Genomic DNA, 19,118 nt, shown 5'->3' on the forward strand with positions numbered 1-19,118 from the left:
AAGAAAGGAACTATTCGTCAGATTCTTCACGCACACCCAATTCCTCTGCGCCACCACACATGGCCGTCAAAGTGGCTGTGCTGAAGTGACCGTCATTCATCTCCTTCAGGGATGTGCCTTTGCAAAGAAGGTCTAGAAAGAGGTATTTATCAATGTTTGTCCCAAGCGATGCCATTACACAGAGCTCTGTGCCCAACAGTTGTTCCCTGAGACACGCACCAAGATAAACATGAGGACCATCAACTCGGCGATCTCTTTGGTCTGCCTAACATCTGTTGGTCTTCCAATGTAAGGAGATGACTTTGACCAAGAGTTGCACATTGGCACATTCCAATGTCCAGGACTCCATGCCTAGGATTGCATTAAAGCGTGGACATCAAGGTGGAGAGGGGGAAAACATCCATCTAGGGTCTTTCTACCCAAGTAGGGGATCTGACTCAAATCATTTGAACAGACCGTCTTTCTACCCAAGTAGAAAGAGGGTCTGTTCAAATGATTTGAGTCAGATCCCCTTGTTGCCTTAAAGTGAACATAAATAGTTTCCTGCACGAGTCAAAAATGCCTTTTATTTGCAAATGTAGAGGAGCTCCGAGAAATGACAAAGTTCCAGTCGTTTTTGTATTTTTCACTGCAACGACTGTATAGGTATGATTTAGAACCTTTGTATGCACTTATACTTTTTTCAAAAAAAAAATCATCTATTTTTTAAATTAAAAAAAAACTGAGGGGGACATCCTGGAGATACACTTGCTCACCAGCAGTGCATTGAGCTAATTAGGGAACTTGATTTTTAAAAGTGTTGCTCTTGAAGCTACACAAAACAAAAGAAAGAATTGAAGTATGTACGAAACCTGGTTTTCACAAACAATTTGCCAAAATCTATTCCCCAGACTATTTTGATGGTATACCACTGGATCACTACAGAACGGAATCTCAGTCACTTTAAGTTAAGCAAAAGATACAGCCGCAGAAAAGGATTCGTGATTAAATAAAAAACATTCTTTCGGTTAGAAAAATGTCCTGAATCCACTTTTAAGTATGTGAGACATGAACTGAACTCTACAAGCCGAAATAGAAATCAGCTAATGAATGTTACATAAAGTTCCTCCACCAAATTTCTCAGTGTCTCGCAGCCTTGCAGATCTTGTCATAAACCTCAGGGAATGCATCTTTGGAATTCAGCTGCTCCCTCAGCTTGTGGTACAAAGAGCCATCAAACATCTCCCAGAATTCTTCTCGGGTCAAATAGCAATCAGCGTACAACATCTGAAAACTGACAGGAAGAGAAAACCAAAACATCGTTTAACCTTTCAAAATGTACATTTTCAGGGAATTTCCTGCTTATGATTTACCAAATTTGTGCTTCTCACACAAAGAAAATGGAATTGTCAAGGTAATTGTAGCAGCAAAATTATCATAATCTTAAGTATAAAGTCAAAGATACCAAATCTGAATCGGTATTCATTCCTGTCTTCAGTAATCAATAAAAGTGGAACAGAAAGAGCAGAGCCAATACTATTCAATCAATCCCAGCTACAGACTGCATAAGCATAGGAATAAGTTTACTCTGTGGTCAACTGGTTTATCAACAGGCAAAAGCAAGGAACAGGGCAGGACTAAACATATCTGTTCAAGTGGTCAGATGTTCAGTCTGTATTACTAACACTATTTGTTGGCTGCGAGTATGATTAGATTAGATTACTTACAGTGTGGAAACAAGCCCTTCGGCCCAACAAGTCCACACCGACCCGCCGAAGCATATACCACCCAGACCCATACTCCTACATTTACCCCTTCAGGTAACACTACGGGCAATTTAGCATGGCCAATTCACCTAACCTGCACATTTCGGGTCTCTGGCGCTGTGAGGCAGCAGTGCTAACCACTGTGCCACCGTGCCGCCCACTATGTTTTGGCTATGAGGGTGATGACAGGAGAGAAGGGGAAGAGACAGAGACTACATGCATCTGACAACATTTAAAAGTGATCCACACCTTGAAAAGAGCAAGTGCATTCTTAGTAGAGAAGAGACTCCCAAGTTCTTATGTTCTGTTATACTTGCCCTGGTCCAGATAAATGGACAGGAAGCAGGAGCTCCTGTTTCCCTGACTCCATGGAGGGGGCAACAAGTCACCCAACCATTCCAACAATACCTCCATCAACAGTGTTCACTGTGAGGGTCAATGAAAGGTGCTTAGCTCACAGAACATGTCTGCAATACTGAACAAATCTGCACAGTTGTTAAGGTAAAAATCGTTACGTCAATGAACTCTTTCCTGTGTCTGCAGCCATATTCAACAGACACCTACTACCTTTCATTCTCCTACAAGGGAGGCAGTGGTGTCGCGGCAATGTCACTAGAGTAGCAATCCAGAACTCCAGTCCAATGTCTGGAGACATGGATTCAAATATAAATGGTTACTTGGTTGCCATTAGCAACAATGTCCACATGTGTAAAAACAAATTTGGAGGGAAGGCATTCTGCTGTTATTATCTGGGCTGGTTTGCATGTGACTCTGGACCCACGTCAATATGGCTGACTCTTAACTGCCCCTGGGCCTGGCCACCAATGCCGACATCCAGTGAGCAAATAATAAAAAAAGCAGAGTCTAGGAGCACAGCAGGTCAAGCACATCAGGTTAGCTCCTGAAGGGCTTTTGCCAGAAACGCCAATTTTCCTGTTCCTCGAATGATGTTTGGCCTGCTGTGCTTTGCCAGCACCACTCTAATCTAGGCTTTGATTTCCAACATCTGCAGTCCTCACTTTTGCTTAATTAAAAAAAAAGCACCCCATTTCAAACTTTGAACAAAAATAATTGCCACACAATTGTAATCAACAGTGCTACACAGCTGCACGACATAATGATGATGGCCACACTCTCGAAATAGTTCCCATTGCTAGCAATAACACATTCTCCTCTCAAGTCAAAAACACATGTAAGATGTCACAGATTGTGACTGGAGAACAGAGATTTTGCCTGCATCTTTTTCTTCCCACACTGAAGAGAATGTGCCTTCCATTTTCAAGCAGGAGTCAAGTTGTGGCAGTGACAAATGGCAATGATTGCAGATGTCAGTTGCAGCATTTGTACACATTTTAACCTCGTGCTTCTTATCCATCTCATTCAAGGTGAGAAATTACAGCTCTTTTTAATAAGCATTCATATATCTCTCTCTCTCTCTCTCTCTCTCTGTGTTCACACTAAAACGTAACCCACATTCATTGATACAAAGTCTCCATTCCAAGATCTTCTTGCTCTCTCCCATCTGAAGAATACAAGAAACACAAGCAGAAGTAGGTCATTCAGCCCCTCAATCCTGCCATACCAGTCTATAGCATCGGGGATGATCTGTCCTAGGCCTCAATTCCTCTTCCATGTCAATTCCTCAGAGCCTTCAACTCCTCCATATTAAAAAAAAACAAATCCTCTTTTAATGCTTTTTATCTTTTATTTATAAATGATCTAGCTTCCACAGCTCTCTAGCATCCAAATCACACTAATTCATTAACCCATGTGGGAGGAAATTACCTTGTGTCTCAGTTTTAGAATAAATCCCTTTATTCAGTAATTATGTCCCCAGTTCAAAATTCCCCCACTAGCATTTCCTTTACATTTACCCTATCAAGACTGCTAGAATATTTTGTGTATCAATAAAATCACTCCTCGTGCATCTAGTCGGTAATGAATGAAGATCTAACCTGTAGCCATTTTTGATAAGTCAACTCCTTCATTCTAGGATTCAGCCAATGAATCTCTGAATAGCCTCTAATGCCACTGTATCTTTTCTTAAATACGGGGATCAAAACTGTATACAGTACTGTAGTAATTGTAATGAGGTCAGCCTGCTGGACATCACAGAATAGGAGTTCCCTGATTGGGCCAGATTAACACCCCCAATCAGGGAGTCCTGGCTGACAGATAAAAAGAGGAGTGCTGACTCTGATGGGACTGGGCCAAAGTCAAGGACTTTCCACGTGTAAATAAAGGGTGACTTGGTGACAGGATATTTGCCTCTGTGGAGTTATTTCAAATACCTCAAATGTGACTTCATCAACACCCTGTACAGTTATAACAAACCTCCCTATTTTTAAACTCCAACCCATTAGGAATAATGGCCAAAATCCATTTGCCTTCTTAATTACTTGATGCAGCTGCGTGCTAACCTTTTGTGTTTCATGCACAAGAAAATCCAGATCCATCTGGACTGCAGGTTTTGTAGTCTCTCTCCATTTAAATAATAGTGTACCTGTTGATTCTTCTGACCTCTCACCAAGTGCATGACCTCATACTTTCTTATATTGTCCCATCTTCTCTTCCTTGCTGCTCCCTCTCCTGCTGGAAGACAGCTTTACTAAACCAACTCTAAATGGATTAAGCTCTTTCTAATGTAAATAAAAGCAGTCTAAACTCAGTACAAAGTTGTTAGCAATACTCAAATTATTGGTGTAATATAGAATATGCCCATTAAAAAGAGAGTTAGGTTAACTTTCAGCCTTAAAGGACAGCCCCAAAACTAATCTATATGGAGAAGACAAGCACTTAAAATAGCATTCCTGGAGGTTTTGGTTTTGCCATTCCTGGGCAGATTCCTCACTGGGATACTGGGGCAATCTATGATTACAAAAGGTCCTGATACCACTGTTGAGTCCTTACGTTATTAAACAAATGCCCAGGGTGGCTATAGAGGAGACCAATCAAAAACAGCAGGTAGCATAGTTCCAAGACAGGACATTAAATGTATAATTTTATGAATGAAAACAGGAATAGCACAATCAAATTTCTAGACTCAAATGGTATACAAAAGATTTTCAGTGGGCAGTTTAGAAATATGAAGCTCAATGTGGGCACTGCTTCCAAAACAGAAAATCACCAGTAAACAATTTGCACTTAGTTTTGAAGGGTTACTGAACCTGAAATGTTAACTCTGCTTTCTCTCTGCCAGACCTGCTGTGTTTTTCCAGGATTTTTGATTTTGTTTCTGATTTCCAACATCCACAGTTTTTTATTAAATAAACAGTATTTATCTATGAAACAGTCCTCTGAAAACACACATATACTTACTAAATTTATTCACTTCCAGCCTTTTCGAGCATTAACCTCTGGCATTACTCACCTGTGTGAATTGCGCAAAAATTTCTCCAGCTGTCGTGTTGATGCCATGGCTTCAAACTGCTTGGCTCTAGGTTCTCCATAAGCTCCAACATCTGCATACAGTTCAGGCTCATCACCCTTTGGGTGAACCATACCTGGTAAGCTGGGTAAGTTGAAGGGACACAGCCAAAGTGGGTAAACCTGCAGAAATCAGGCAAAAAGAAGCAATACAATATTGTTGTTGACAAAGCATTAAAAGAAAATATAAAATACCTTCTCCATGGTGTTATATTATGGGCACACAAATGCTAGGTTTCATGTATTTTATTTTTCCAATAAGAAACTTGCCAAAACTTTATGACCACAGCTGGTGATAATACTGGACATGTTAGATCCCACAATGAAACTTGTTGACAGATTCTAAATTTAATTTTTGCAATAGGATACTGTGGTGATTAGACATTGAATGTATCCATACAAAGCTGCAAATAATCTTTAACAAAAGAATACAAGTTCATTATGCAAAAGAAAAAAAAAATTATGATTACAGATCTTTCTGCTATATTGCACGTTTCGTTAGCATGATTTGGCTACAATGCAATTGTGAAATTGTGGACGTTGTTTGGATAACACAAATTTTCTACTGAATGGGTGTAACTGTTTACTATTAGCAATCTTCTACAGTGCCATTTTTTATAGCAGTCTTCCACAGCACGTTTTTCTACAGCACAAGGTTGCAGAGGAACACAACTGTAGCATTATAGCAGAATGAGCTGTACATACATATACACATATTCAGATAGGATTTTAGAAAGATCTTAATGCAAAACAACAAAACAAAGTTTCAACTTGTTTCCCAACAGTATCCTTTTCAGTTATTTAATCCCAGAAATAAATGCCTCTTATTTCAACTCTAATTTCTTACTTAACTGCTTAGATTAGATTAGATTACAGTGTGGAAACAGGCCCTTCGGCCCAACAAGTCCACACCGACCCGCCGAAGCGAAACCCACCCATACCCCTACATTTACCCCTTACCTAACACTACGGGCAATTTAGCATGGCCAATTCACCTGACCTGCACATCTTTGGATGGTGGGAGGAAACCGGAGCACCCGGAGGAAACCCACACAGATACGGGGAGAACGTGCAAACTCCACACAGTCAGTCGCCTGAGGCGGGAATTGAACCCGGGTCTCTGGCGCTGTGAGGCAGCAGTGCTAACCACTGTGCCACCGTGCCGCTTACTTTCAGGTTTCCTAGGAATGCTGAGATGTTGTTACAAACTGCTACAGTTCAGTGAGCTGAGACATTCTTTTAGTTCTAACAAATTGAAAAAACCTATATGAACTCTCACAATTTGAGAGACAAAACACACTGTTACCCTTCTGCTAGGTTGATTGTTATCTGAACTGAAGACTTGATTCTTCTGAAATGATTACAAAAACTAAATCAGTGATCTGTGCAGGTCATAAAACTCAACAATATAAATAACTAATCAAATAACACAAGTATCCTGCTAGGTACTTAACTGAATCACATGCTTTCTTAGAAATAATACATTTAGATCACTGTCCTAAATGACTTTCGGAGCTCCAGAACCAATGTCTATCTGCCTCTAATAATAATATACACCTTTATAGCATCAGCAAATTCCCAGAGTTATAAAGCAGTTAATTTACTTTAAATGTACTATTGAGAACATAAACATGAAATTATGTTATCCATAGCTCTCACTTCCAATTATCACACTATTGCAGTTTAAAGTTGCCCAGCAGTTGACTAGTCTGAAAAAGTTCGGGACCGAGACTTTTCCTTGTGGTTTTGTCCAATTATACAGACATCTGCTGGGATCTAACAATGCGAAATGTACAAAAAGCTATCGACGAGTAGCATTATAACATCCAACTGTCAATTATGAGCAAAATAATGAAATTTATTTGATACTATTGACAACTTACCTTTCATTACCTTCCCCTTGACATTCATGATTTGGAGATGCCAGTGTTGGACTGGGGTGTACCCAACTGTCAATTATGAGCAAAATAATGAAATTTATTTGATACTATTGACAACTTACCTTTCATTACCTTCCCCTTGACATTCATGATTGGAGATGCCGGTGTTGGACTGGGGTGTACAAAGTTAAAAATCACACAACACCAGATTATAGTCCAACAGGTTTAATTGGAAGCACACTAGCTTTCGGAGCAATGCTCCTTCATCAGGTGATATCACTTGATGAAGGAGCGTCGCTCCAAAAGCTAGTGTGCTCCCAATTAAACCTGTTGGACTATAACCTGGTGTTGTGTGATTTTTAACCTTAACATTCGGTGACAGTACCACTATCGAATACCATGGCCACAAAGCAGGTCACAGACTGGGAACTCTGACAAGTAAATCATGCCTGACTCCAAATATCTGTCCATTATCTACAATGAACAAATCAGGATGATGATGAATACTCATCTGGATAAGTACAGCTCCAAAAAATAGTTCAACACCAAGCAAATCAATCACCCAACTGCGACACATCAACTTAAATATTCATTACCTCCAGCATCAACACACAATGACAACAGTATGGCCCAAATACAAATTGCACTTCTGCTTTTTAAAACTAGTATTTATTGCCCATGCCTAATGTGTCTCTCACCACCTTTTGTGAATGAGTTCCAGGATTTTAAACTAATAAAAATGAAGGAATGGTGATATAGTTCTGAGTCCTTACTGTGTGTATCTTGGAGGGGAATTTGCAGGTTGCAACGTTTCAATGCAACTGCAGCCCTTGTCCTTCTAGATGATATTGGTTACGAATGCTGTCAAAGGAGCCTTAGTGAGTAACTGCAACGCATCTTATACTGTACATTAGTGGTGAAGAAAGTGAATGTTGCAAGTGGTAATTGAGGTGCTTAGTCCTGGATGATGTTATGCTTCTCAAATGTTATTAGAGCTGCATTCATTCAGGTATGCAGTTGGTGCCTTGCAGATATCATAAATATTTTGAGGAGGTAGAAAGTGAGCTATTTGCTGCAGATTCCCAGCATTTGACCTGCTCCTGAAGTCATCATATTTGTATGGGTGACCCAGTTCAATTTCTGGTCCATGGCAAATCCAAGCTATTGGGTGTGTGATTCAGCCATGGTGTCTTGGGCAATGGTTTGATTCTCTTCTTGGAGATGGTCACTGACTGGCACTTATATGGTGCAAACGTTCCTGGTCACGTATCAGCCCAAGCCTGAAAGGTATTCAGGTCTTGTTGCATATGGGCATGGATTGCTACAGTATTTAGGGTGTCAGGAGTGATGCAATTGGGGATACACGTTGAAGATTGCGTTTCTCTGACCTTATAGCAGCTGAAGATGGTTGAGCCCAGGACACTCCTTTGAGGAGTTCCTGCTGCGATGGCCCAGTACTGATAGGATAAACCTCCAATATCCACAACCATTTTCCTTTTGCTGGTACGATTCTGACCAGTTGAGAGTCCCTGCAGACTGATTCCCATTGATTCCAATTCTGCTGGGCTCCTTGATACTCTTCTTCAACACCAACATGCAAACCAGCAACTTCTCCCACTATAAGGCAAAGGCCACCTGACTTGGAGCTGTAATCACCATTCCTTCACTATCTCTAGGCCTAAATCCAAGAACTCCCAAGCTATTGCAATGTACACACACCTAAATCAACGCCACAGTTCAAGAGGCAGTGCACTACCAGCCTCTCAAATGCAATTATAGATAGACAATGAATGTTGTTCTTGTCAGTGGTGGTCACAATTCAGAAACTAAAAAAATAAATCATTACTGATTCTATGTGCTTATTTTTGCCTTCTTAAAACCAAAACACTAAACTAAAAAAGTATTTAAAAGAAGCATGATGAGCATTACCAGGTACTTAGTTCAATTTAACTGCTGCTTTTGTACTGATTCCCATACCTTGATCTCACTGTGGAGAAAGAGAATCAACTTCTCCAGACTCTTCATTGGTACTAACATGTCTTGGACCACATGGTGCTGCTCGTATAGCTTACGGATTGTTTCTCCTTGCGTTAGTTTTAGCAATGAAATCTTTGGAGGGACCATCCAGCCGAAAATATAGCGGAAGAGTGGATTATTGCCAAATGGAATGATATCCTTAAGTTGAAAAGGGGTTGGATATAAAATATTAGTGTCATAAGCATTTGCTGCACTTTTATACTAGAAACGTGTGACTAAGTTATTACTTCTGAGTCTTTGACAAATGTCCCAAAAGTTTTGGTTTGTCTCTCGATTTAATAGATCGAATACATGTGAAACTTTACGTACTTATCAAATATTAGTTGAAAAGTGTGGTGCTGGAAAAGCACAGCAGCTCAGCCAGCATCCGAGGAGCAAGAAAAGTGACGTTTCGGGCATGAGCCCTTCATCAGGTGTATGCCCAAAATGTCGATTCTTCTGCTCCTCGGATGCTGTCGGACTTGTTGAGTTTTACCAGCACCACACTTTTCAACTCTGATCTCCAGCATCTGCAGTTCTTACTTTCTCCTTATCAAATATTATACATCCAAAGGTGGCACTTCATATTTAATAGCATAAAATGCAGAACAAGCACATTGTCATTAAATAATTCATTTAGTGCGTTTACATCAAAATTATTCCACATACATTAAAAAAAAGGCAAATACTTGAAATTGCAGAAGCAGCAAATGTTGAAAATACATAACAGAACCATTATCATCTGACAAAAGATGTCAGGCTCCCATTTTGGATGCCAGACCTTCATTAGAAGGGACAAAGTTCCTGTATTGTCAATTTCTGGGAAGTTATTTATGCTTTCCTTTTTTCCCTCCTTTATTAAATACATTAGTTTGGAGGCACAGCAAATTAAAGGTAACAATGAATTTTGCCAATATAGATTTGATTTTGCCACAATACATTGACACTGAACAATTTATTGGAGATCTTTGTATTTTACAACATGCTCATCGTTATTCACAGTTAGAACGTTTAGCCTGGTGGATTCCTTAGAGATTAGAAATAGAATTGTATATGGTTTGTAGGAAAACAAACTGACTTGAAATTCACAAGATTTCAAACTTGAAATTCAGTAGTTTAATTGACCTATAGGTTAGCTTTAACAGCTTGTATGCAGATCAGTTAACTTCAATAAGACAATGGCAATGGTTGTGGTCAGAGTCTAATTTCAACGTAAAACAACAAGAAAGTAAGATCATACTTTTAAAACCAGAAGTTGGAGTTAGAATATACTTTGGAATCCTGCTCCTTCCTTTCCTTTCAGAGTCTCTAATATGTACAGTTCACAAAATAAAATATTAAGTTACAACACATGCTTACAATTACTTGCCATTAATTAATATCATTTCGAATTTTCCTATTATATAATTTGTTAAATCATTTCTAAATACCAGTTAAATAATTTAATGGTTAAGAGAAGAACTGAATTAATCATAAAATCGCTGCTTTCAAATGAATCCTTTGATGAGGCTATAATTCATTCCTCAATTATACAAAATGAGTGAATTACACCCAGATTAAACTACCAGCTGCACAGTACGTATAGCTAATGCTCCTTGGCAACTTTAAAATAAAGTTTGGAATTTAAAGTCTATGACATAGGAATCATGATATATCAGCTTTAAAAATCCTATGGCTGTGAAATAATGAACAAATATTGATTGGAACCTCCTTCGAGCAGATGGTTTTGAAGGAGCTGTTTTTGTAAGGTGTGTTCAGGAGGGTTTCCTAACTCAGTACGTTGACAGGCAAACGAGGGGAGAGGCCATTTTGGATTTGGTGCTCAGCAATGAGCCAGGGCAGGTGTTAGATCTTGCGGTGGGAGAACACTTTGATGATAGTGACCACAACTGCCTCACATTCTACATAGCTATGGAGAAGGAGAGAAGCAGGCACAATGGGAGGATATTTAATTGGGGAAAAGGAAACTATGATGTTATCAGACGTGTGTTGGGAAGCATGGACTGGGAGCAATTGTTCCATGGATAGGGCACTATAGACATGTGGAGACTGTTTAAGGAACAGTTGTTGCGAGTGATGCATGAATGCGTTCCTCTGAGAGGGGCAAGAAGGGGTAAGATAAAGGAACCTTGGATGACGAGAGCGGAGGAGCTTCTCGTCAAAAGAAAGAAGGCAGCTTACGTAAGGTGGAGGAAGCAAGGGTCTTGCTCAGGTCTAGAGGATTACAGGCAGGCGAGGAAGGAGCTCAAAAATGGTCTGAGGAGAGCCAGGAGGGGGCACAATAAAGGCTTGGCAGGTAGGATTATGGAGAATCCAAAGGCATTTTACACGTATGTGAGTAGTAAGAGAATGATCAAAGAAAGAGTAGGGCCGATCAGGGATAGCATAGGGAACTTGTGTATAGAGTCTGAGGAGATAGGGGAAGCCCTAAATGAGTTTTTTTTTACTAAAGAAAAGGACCTTGTAGTGAATTAAATCATTGAGGAGCAGGTAAGCATGCTGGAACGGATAGAGATTAAGGAAGCTGATGTGCTGAAAATTTTGTCAAACATTAAGATTGACAAGTCGCTAGGGCCAGACCAGATTTGTCCTCGGCTGCTTTGGGAAGCGAGAAATGTGATTGCTTCGCCGCTTGCGAAGATCTTTGCAACCTCGCTCTCTACCGGAGTCATACCTGAGGACTGGAGGGAGGAAAATGCAATTCCTCTCTTCAAGAAAGGAAATAGGGAAATCCCTGGCAATTTCAGACCAGTCAGTCTCACGTCTGTCGTCTGCAAGGTGTTAGAAAGGATTCTGAGGGATAGGATTTATGACCATCTGGAAGAGCATGGCTTGATTAAATGCAGTCAGTACAGTTTTGTGAGGGGCAGGTCATGCCTCACAAATCTTTTTGAGTTCTTTGAGGATGTTACTAGACAAGTTGATGAGGATTGAGCTGTGGATGTGGTGTATTTGGACTTCAGCAAGGCATTTGTGAAGGTTCCCCATGGTAGGCTCATTCAGAAGGTCAGGAGGAATGAGAGAAAGGGAAATTTAGCTGTCTGGATAGAGAATTGGCTGGTTGACAGAAGACAGCGAGTGGTAGTGGAAGGAAAGTATTCTGCCTGGAAGTCAGTGGTGAGTGGTGTTCCACAGGGCTCTGTCCTTGGGCCTCTACTGTTTGTAATTTTTATTAATGACTTGGATGAGGAGATTGAAGGATGGGTTAGCAAGTCTGCAGACGACACAAAGGTTGGAGGTGTCGTTGACAGTATAGAGGACTGTTGTAGGCTGCAGCGGGACATTGACAGGATGCAGAGATGGGCTGAGAGGTGGCAGATGGAGTTCAACCTGGATAAATGTGAAGTGATGCATTTTGGAAGGTTGAACTTGAAAGTTGAGTACAGGATTAAAGACAGGATTCTTGGCAGTGTGGAGGAATGACGGGATCTTGGTGTGCAGGTACATAGATCCCTTAAAATTGCCACCCAAGTGGACAGGGTTGTTAAGAAAGCATATGGTATTTTGGCTTTCATCAACAGGGGGATTGAGTTTAAGAGCCGTGAGATCTTGTGGCAGCTCTATAAAACTTTGGTTGGACCGCACTTGGAATACTGTGTCCAGTTCTGGTCGCCCTATTATAGGAAAAATGTGGATGCTTTGGAGAGGGTTCAGAGGAGGTTTACCAGTATGCTGCCTGGAATGGAGGGCTTACTTTACGAAGAGAGGTTGACTAAACTCGAACTTTTATCATTGGAAAAAAGGAAGAGAGGGGACCTAATTGAGATGTACAAGATAATGAGAGGCATAGATAGAGTTTATAGCCAGAGACTTTTTCCCAGGGCAGAAATTGTTAACACGAGGGGTCATAGTTTTAAGCTGTTTGGCGGAAAGTATAGAGGGAATGTCAGAGGCGTGTTCTTTACGCAGAGAGTTGAGACACCATGGAATGCATTGCCAGCAGCAGTTGTGGAAGCGAGGTCATCGGGGATATTCAAGAGACTGCTGGACATGCATATGGTCACAGAAATTTGAGGGTTCGTACATTAGGTTTACCTTACATGAGGATAAATGGTCGGCACAACATCGTGGGCTGAAGGGCCTGTTCTGTGCTGTACTGTTCTATGTTCTAAATACTCTTTATTCAAGTTTAGAAAATACAGAGGGAGAGCTGTTACACAAGCAACAGGCCAAGATCTCTTTGAAAAGTGATCAAGTTCCAAGCGTGCTGCTTTGCAATAGATAAAATGGAGGGAGGGACTAAATTTACGCAAACCAACAAAATGTCACCATGCTGCATTTAAGTGAAATGTGAAACCTTGCTCAACTACATGGAGCTTATTTTTCTCGTGATCTTGTGAAGGTGGGAGAACTGAAATTTTTGTGATCTTCAAGTCAACCCTGGCTACAATATGTACAGAATTTAATCATCAAAATAAATTTGTCCTAGTACTCAATCATAGAATCTCTAGAGTGTAGAAGCAGGCCATGTGGCCCATCAAGTCTACAACAAACCTCTGAAGAACTTCCCACCCAGACCCACCCCATCTTTGCGTTTCCCATGGCTAATCCACCGATCCTGCACAGCTTTGGACTGTGGGAGGAAACCAGAGCACCCAGAGGAATCCCACACAGACAAAGGGAGAATAATGCAAACTCCACACAGGCAGTCACACAAGGGTGGAATTGAACCCGGGTTCCTGGTGCTGTGAGGCAGCAGTTCTAACCACTGAGTCACCATGCTACCATTCCAGGTCAGTTAATCCAAAGAAACACATTTCACAGATTATTGAGCTGGTAATGCATCTACTATATGCATCTTTCTGGAATCATAGCAACTATAGTGGCGGCAGGGACAACAAGAAGCTACAAACCTGGTGGTAGTTCCTATGTTCATTACCTGAAGTTCCCAGAAAATGCTGCGAGTGTGACGGTGATAGTAATGCCTGAGAGGGATATATTCCACTGCATTCTGGGTGTCTCTGAGGTATTTCTCCACATGCTTAAAGAACCATGGCTTATAATAATAGCCAATTCTATTTATCTAAAATAAAACATAGCACACCTTTTTAAAGTTTGAATATAAACAGCAATGGTTTACCTTAAATAATAGAGACTGCAATGTTCAGTTATTATTGTGTGCTTCCAGTTTCATTTGCCATTGTTCATTCAAACTGAACTGAAACACTAATTAACTTGAATTTATACAAAACTTTTAAATGAACAAATACATCCCAAGATCCTTCACACCACTGTAATTAAACAGAAATGGACACCAAACCAAGGAAGGAAGATATTAGTTCAGTGTGACTAAAAGCTTGGTCGAAGGATTGGGTTTTAAGGATGTTGGGAAAGTAAAGATAGAAAAAGCTTTGGAAGGAAATTTCAGAGCATATGGCTTGGAAGACTAAAAAGGCACATCTGCCAATGATGCGATGAAGGGAGAAGGGGTTGCACTGGAGATGAGACTCAGAGGAATTATTTGAGGGCAGTTTATTGGAAAGGCTACTGGTATTAGGATAAGCATTTTTATATTGTGACACTGGGAGAATTGCACACAAGGTCAGCAAGAACAGAAATGATAGTTGTGGGACATTTGGACGCTTGAAAATGACAAGCAGTATCTTAGATTAAATTACAAAACTTGAACTATGGGTAAGCAACCAGGAGAACATGAGCAAAGTCATCTTGAGATGCCAATGACTGACTGAAGGATTCAGTACAAGAACAGGAGCAGCAGTAAGAATATTATGGAGATGGACCTAGACAGTCCTTGTATTTGGAGGATATGGGATTGGAATTGGAGGATATGGAACTAGGTTAAAGGGGGTGCGAAAGTGCAAATAGAATGCTTCAATCCAAAATTGGGGATAGAATGAAATCAATGGGAAACTACACTATTTGTTTGGAGTGCAGGATATGGTTTTCCCAATATATTACTGAAGGAAACGATCTCATCCAAGACCCGATACTGGACAAGCTGTCTGATAGCATAGAGACAGGGAAAGATTTGAAATGAGATTTGATGGAAGCTGATCAAGTCTACAGAGGACACTGCTCAGAGTCAGCATATAGATATTGAAGGGGAACAGTAAAGGCTAGATCCTTGAGAGAGTTTAGAAGTTAATGGTGCCGAAGAAGAAAATAAGCCATTTTTAGAGATGCAAAATAAGAGAGAAACTAAGCAAAAGCAATTTTGCTGAAACCAAATGATAAAAGATATTAAAGATAATTAAAATTCTTTTTATAAAATTTATGCATTGGGCCTTGGTGTCACTAACAAGGCCAGGAATTGCTGATCATCACTAAGTGACCTAGAATTGACTGGACATTGCAGGGTGGCAGTTAAAAAAGTTACCATATATACTTGAGTAATAGTCAACCCACTACTTTTGGTGAAATAACCTGGAATTTTCCACATATCTCATGTAAAAGTCGACCCTAGTTCTTCATAGATAACAGAGCAACGTTTTTGTGCCAGCCATCATTTCCCACTCTAGCTTTCCAGTCTGCCGGTTTGTTCCACTCTACTCCCAGTCTTCCAGTTCACTGGCTGTTGTGTTCCACTCTGGGTTTTCAGAATTACAGCAATTTGTTGCTTATTTTTCTTTATTCATTTGGAGATCAGTTGGGTTTCTGCTAATGATACGGTATGAATTTTGACGGGCATGAATTTCAGCCCCTCAAAAGTAGTATTCATGTAATAGTCGACCGCTTAAACTTAACTTCAAACAGTAAAAACAAATTGACTATTACTTGGGTATGTACGGTAATCACATTGCTATGGGTCTCGAGTCCCATGTAGGTCAGATCAGGTAAAGACAGCAGATTCCCTTCCTTAAAAGGACATCAGTGTACCAGATGGGTTTTTATTACAATTGACAATAGTTTCATGATTATCATTAACTTTATTTAATTTCAGGTTTTAAGGAATTCAAATGTCACCATTTGACATGATGAGATATTAACCCCTGTCCCTCCAAATATCAGCCTAGAATTTAGATTACCAGTCCAGTGGCATTACTACTACCACTATGTTCCCTTGTAATGTTAAAAGATTAAATTGGAATATATCTTTGGACATTAATGTAATATTAAAGAGTTAAACTGCACTGACTGAACACCCTGGGAGTGGGTGGGGACATTATTCATGCAAGAATGTGGATGACTCCCACTCCATTTAGACAGTCATTTGCTACTATCCCTCTACTATTATCAAATTAAACTATCATTCAATCTCTTCCATTCAGTAATGCTTTCTAACCATCCCCTGAAGCTAGATATATCACACCTACATTGTTTGAAGGAATTACCTTGCCAGGAAATCATCTGCATAACAATTCCCCAAGATTAGGACATTTACATTTATATGATTTCATCCTAACATTGTACCTGGGGTAATGTGACTGTGAGGGAGTATCTGGGGGTTGTCTTGAGTGGCATGTGACTGTGGAGAGTGGCCACAGTATGATTAAGCATTGTCAACTGACCTGTATAAAGGGGTTAAAAATCTCACAACACCAGATTATAGTCCAACAGGTTTAATTGGAAACACATTGGCTTTTGGAGCGACGCTTCTTCATCAGGTGATTGTGATGAAGGAGCGTCGCTCCGAAAGCTAGTGTGCTTCCAATTAAACCTGTTGGACTATAACCTGGTGTTGTGTGATTTTTAACTTTGTACACCCCAGTCCAACACCGGCATCTCTGAATCATGTATAAAGGGGATGTGTTTTCTTAATTCAGAGCCTCACTTTGACTTGACTTCGCACGCCTGTGATGAGGGTCAAAGGGGGTCACCCAGCTTGTACAAGCATTAATAAACTTCAACTGTTGCCAAAGTTGGTGTGCTCGAATTGCATCTCGTGTGCAAAACCTCAGGAAAAGAACCTAATATATGGTGGCACAATTCCAACACACACGGAGCTTCCAGGTGGACGGGCCCACAAAGGTAAGTTTTCTCAACTTTTCTCTCTTTCTCAACTTAACACTCAGTCGACCCCTCATCTCTTGAGACTCAGTGGTGATGGAATCTTTGAGGTAACTCGCACATTTGCACACCGAGCTGCTTTGTATGAACCAGGGTTAAATCAGGGTTAGAGTCCATAGAGTTAAAAAGGGCGAGGGTCCCCGTGAGAAGTAAAGTGAAAAAGGAATTTAAAGTCCTCCACAGACATGAGTTTTGAGGCTCCAAAATAAAAAAAGTTAGAATTTGGTACTTCTTAAAGTTATCGCCCTTGTCCCCCCCACCTCCCCTTAGAAGTACTTTTAGGGCAACATCGCATCACTGGGAAAAGGGGAGAATGTGGAGCTGGTCCTCTCGGATCTCGAAGGTAAAGTGCATTGACTGCCATGGAAGCTTTGTCCAAGTTTGTGTTGTGGGAATCTCAGTTTCTGGGCTGCGGATTTGACTCAGCGAGTTTTTCTTTTGGGGGAAGTGTGGCTTGGACTGCGGCATCATGTGGTCCGCTCTGAGAGTTTTCTCTTTTCTACAAGTGTAACTTCATTGAGAGGATGCAAAAAAAACCCCAAGAAACAATGAAATCAAAGTCATACTAATACTTGGGTTGAAAAGGGAAGTTTCAATGTATATTGTGCCATGCTGAGAGTGTTTGATATTTAAATATTTTGATTGTTAAAATACTGGTTCAGAAAATCCTTTTAAGTGACTGTTTTGCCTTGTTTGAATCAGGATCTCAATTGTGGGCGGCCCAGTGGCACAGTGGTTAGCATTGCTGCCTCACAGTGCCAGAGACCCGGGTTCAATTCCTGCCTCAGGCGACTGTGTGTGGAGTTTGCACATTCTCCCAGTGTCTACGTGGGTTTCCTTCCACAATCCAAAAATGTGCAGGTTAGGTGAATTGGCAATGCTAAATGTCCATAGTGTTAGGTGAAGGGGTAAATGTAGGGGAATGGGTCTGGGTGGGTTGTGCTTCGGCGGGTCGGTGTGGACTTGTTGGGCCGAAGGGCCTGTATACACACTAAGTAATCTAATCTAATATGTTTTGTGGGCTATGTAATAGGGGAGATTTTGTTTTTACAGCAAAATTGTACAGCATTATTTCCTTTTTAAATTTATCAAACTTGTAACCTTAAATCAAATTGATTGAGGACCTTGAGCCTCTGAGTTGTTTGGAATTCTACAATGCCTGTTTAAAAAAAAACTGTGTCAGTGGTCATGGTTTAGCCAGATGAGCGTATGGTATTATAATATCAATGCTGTTTTTTAATGCAGAATCTCACAAAAAGAGTGCATTTTAATTTTGATGTTTTGTTAAGATTTTAGAGAATATTAGGACTTGAAGCCAAGCTGTTTAAATTCTTTCAATTGTTGTTAAGACTTCATTGGCCCCCTTCATATTGCAAATTCAAAGAATGTTGATCTCTACCAAAATTGCCACTGTAATTCCGCTGTTTTATTTGGAAAGTTTCATTTGGGGAACATATTTTAAAATGTTCTGCATTTGTTTCCCACAATTCTTTGAAAAGGTGACGAAGGAGGTTAATTCTTTGAAAAGGTGACGAAGGAGGTTGATGAGGGGAAAGCAGTAGATGTAGTATATATGGATTTTAGTAAGGCGTTTGATAAGGTTCCCCATGGTAGGCTACTGCAGAAAATACGGAGATATGGCATTGAGGGTGAGTTGGAGGTTTGGATTAGGAATTGGCTGGATGGAAGAAGACAGAGGGTAGTCGTTGATGGCAAAGTTTCTTCATGGAGTGCCGTCACTAGCGGTGTTCCGCAAGGATCTGTTTTGGGACCATTGCTGTTTGTCATTTTTATAAATGACCTGGAAGAGGGGTTAGAAGGTTGGGTGAGCAAGTTTGCGGATGACACAAAAGTCGGAGGAGTTGTTGACAGTGAGGAAGGATGTGGCAGGTTACAGCAGGATATAGAGAAGCTGCAGAGCTGGGCAGAAAGGTGCCAAATGGAATTCAATGTAGCTAAGTATGAGGTGATTCACTTTGGGAAGAATAACAAAAAGATGGGGTAATGGGCTAATGGTCGGATACTTGGTAGTGTGGATGAGCAGAGGGATCTTGGTGTCCATGTACACAGATATCTGAAAGTT

The 19,118-nt window shown here is 40.5% G+C and overlaps 1 protein-coding gene across 1 annotated transcript in view; it reads right to left on the bottom strand.

The window, feature by feature from the left end:
- Window positions 1-467: 467 nt before the first annotated feature.
- The window catches only part of dhcr24 (24-dehydrocholesterol reductase), a 43,953-nt gene continuing 25,302 nt past the window's right edge, over window positions 468-19,118 (bottom strand). Inside the window, exons 6-9 of the mRNA XM_043698996.1 lie at window positions 13,947-14,090; window positions 9,029-9,226; window positions 5,116-5,294; window positions 468-1,273 (exon numbers count right to left, since the gene is read on the bottom strand). Coding sequence (XP_043554931.1) covers window positions 1,120-1,273; window positions 5,116-5,294; window positions 9,029-9,226; window positions 13,947-14,090 — 675 coding nt within the window. The 3' untranslated portion in view covers window positions 468-1,119. The remainder of the gene's footprint in view (window positions 1,274-5,115; window positions 5,295-9,028; window positions 9,227-13,946; window positions 14,091-19,118) is intronic.

This window comes from Chiloscyllium plagiosum, chromosome 11 (genome assembly GCF_004010195.1).
Source record: "Chiloscyllium plagiosum isolate BGI_BamShark_2017 chromosome 11, ASM401019v2, whole genome shotgun sequence".
NCBI lineage: Eukaryota > Metazoa > Chordata > Chondrichthyes > Orectolobiformes > Hemiscylliidae > Chiloscyllium > Chiloscyllium plagiosum.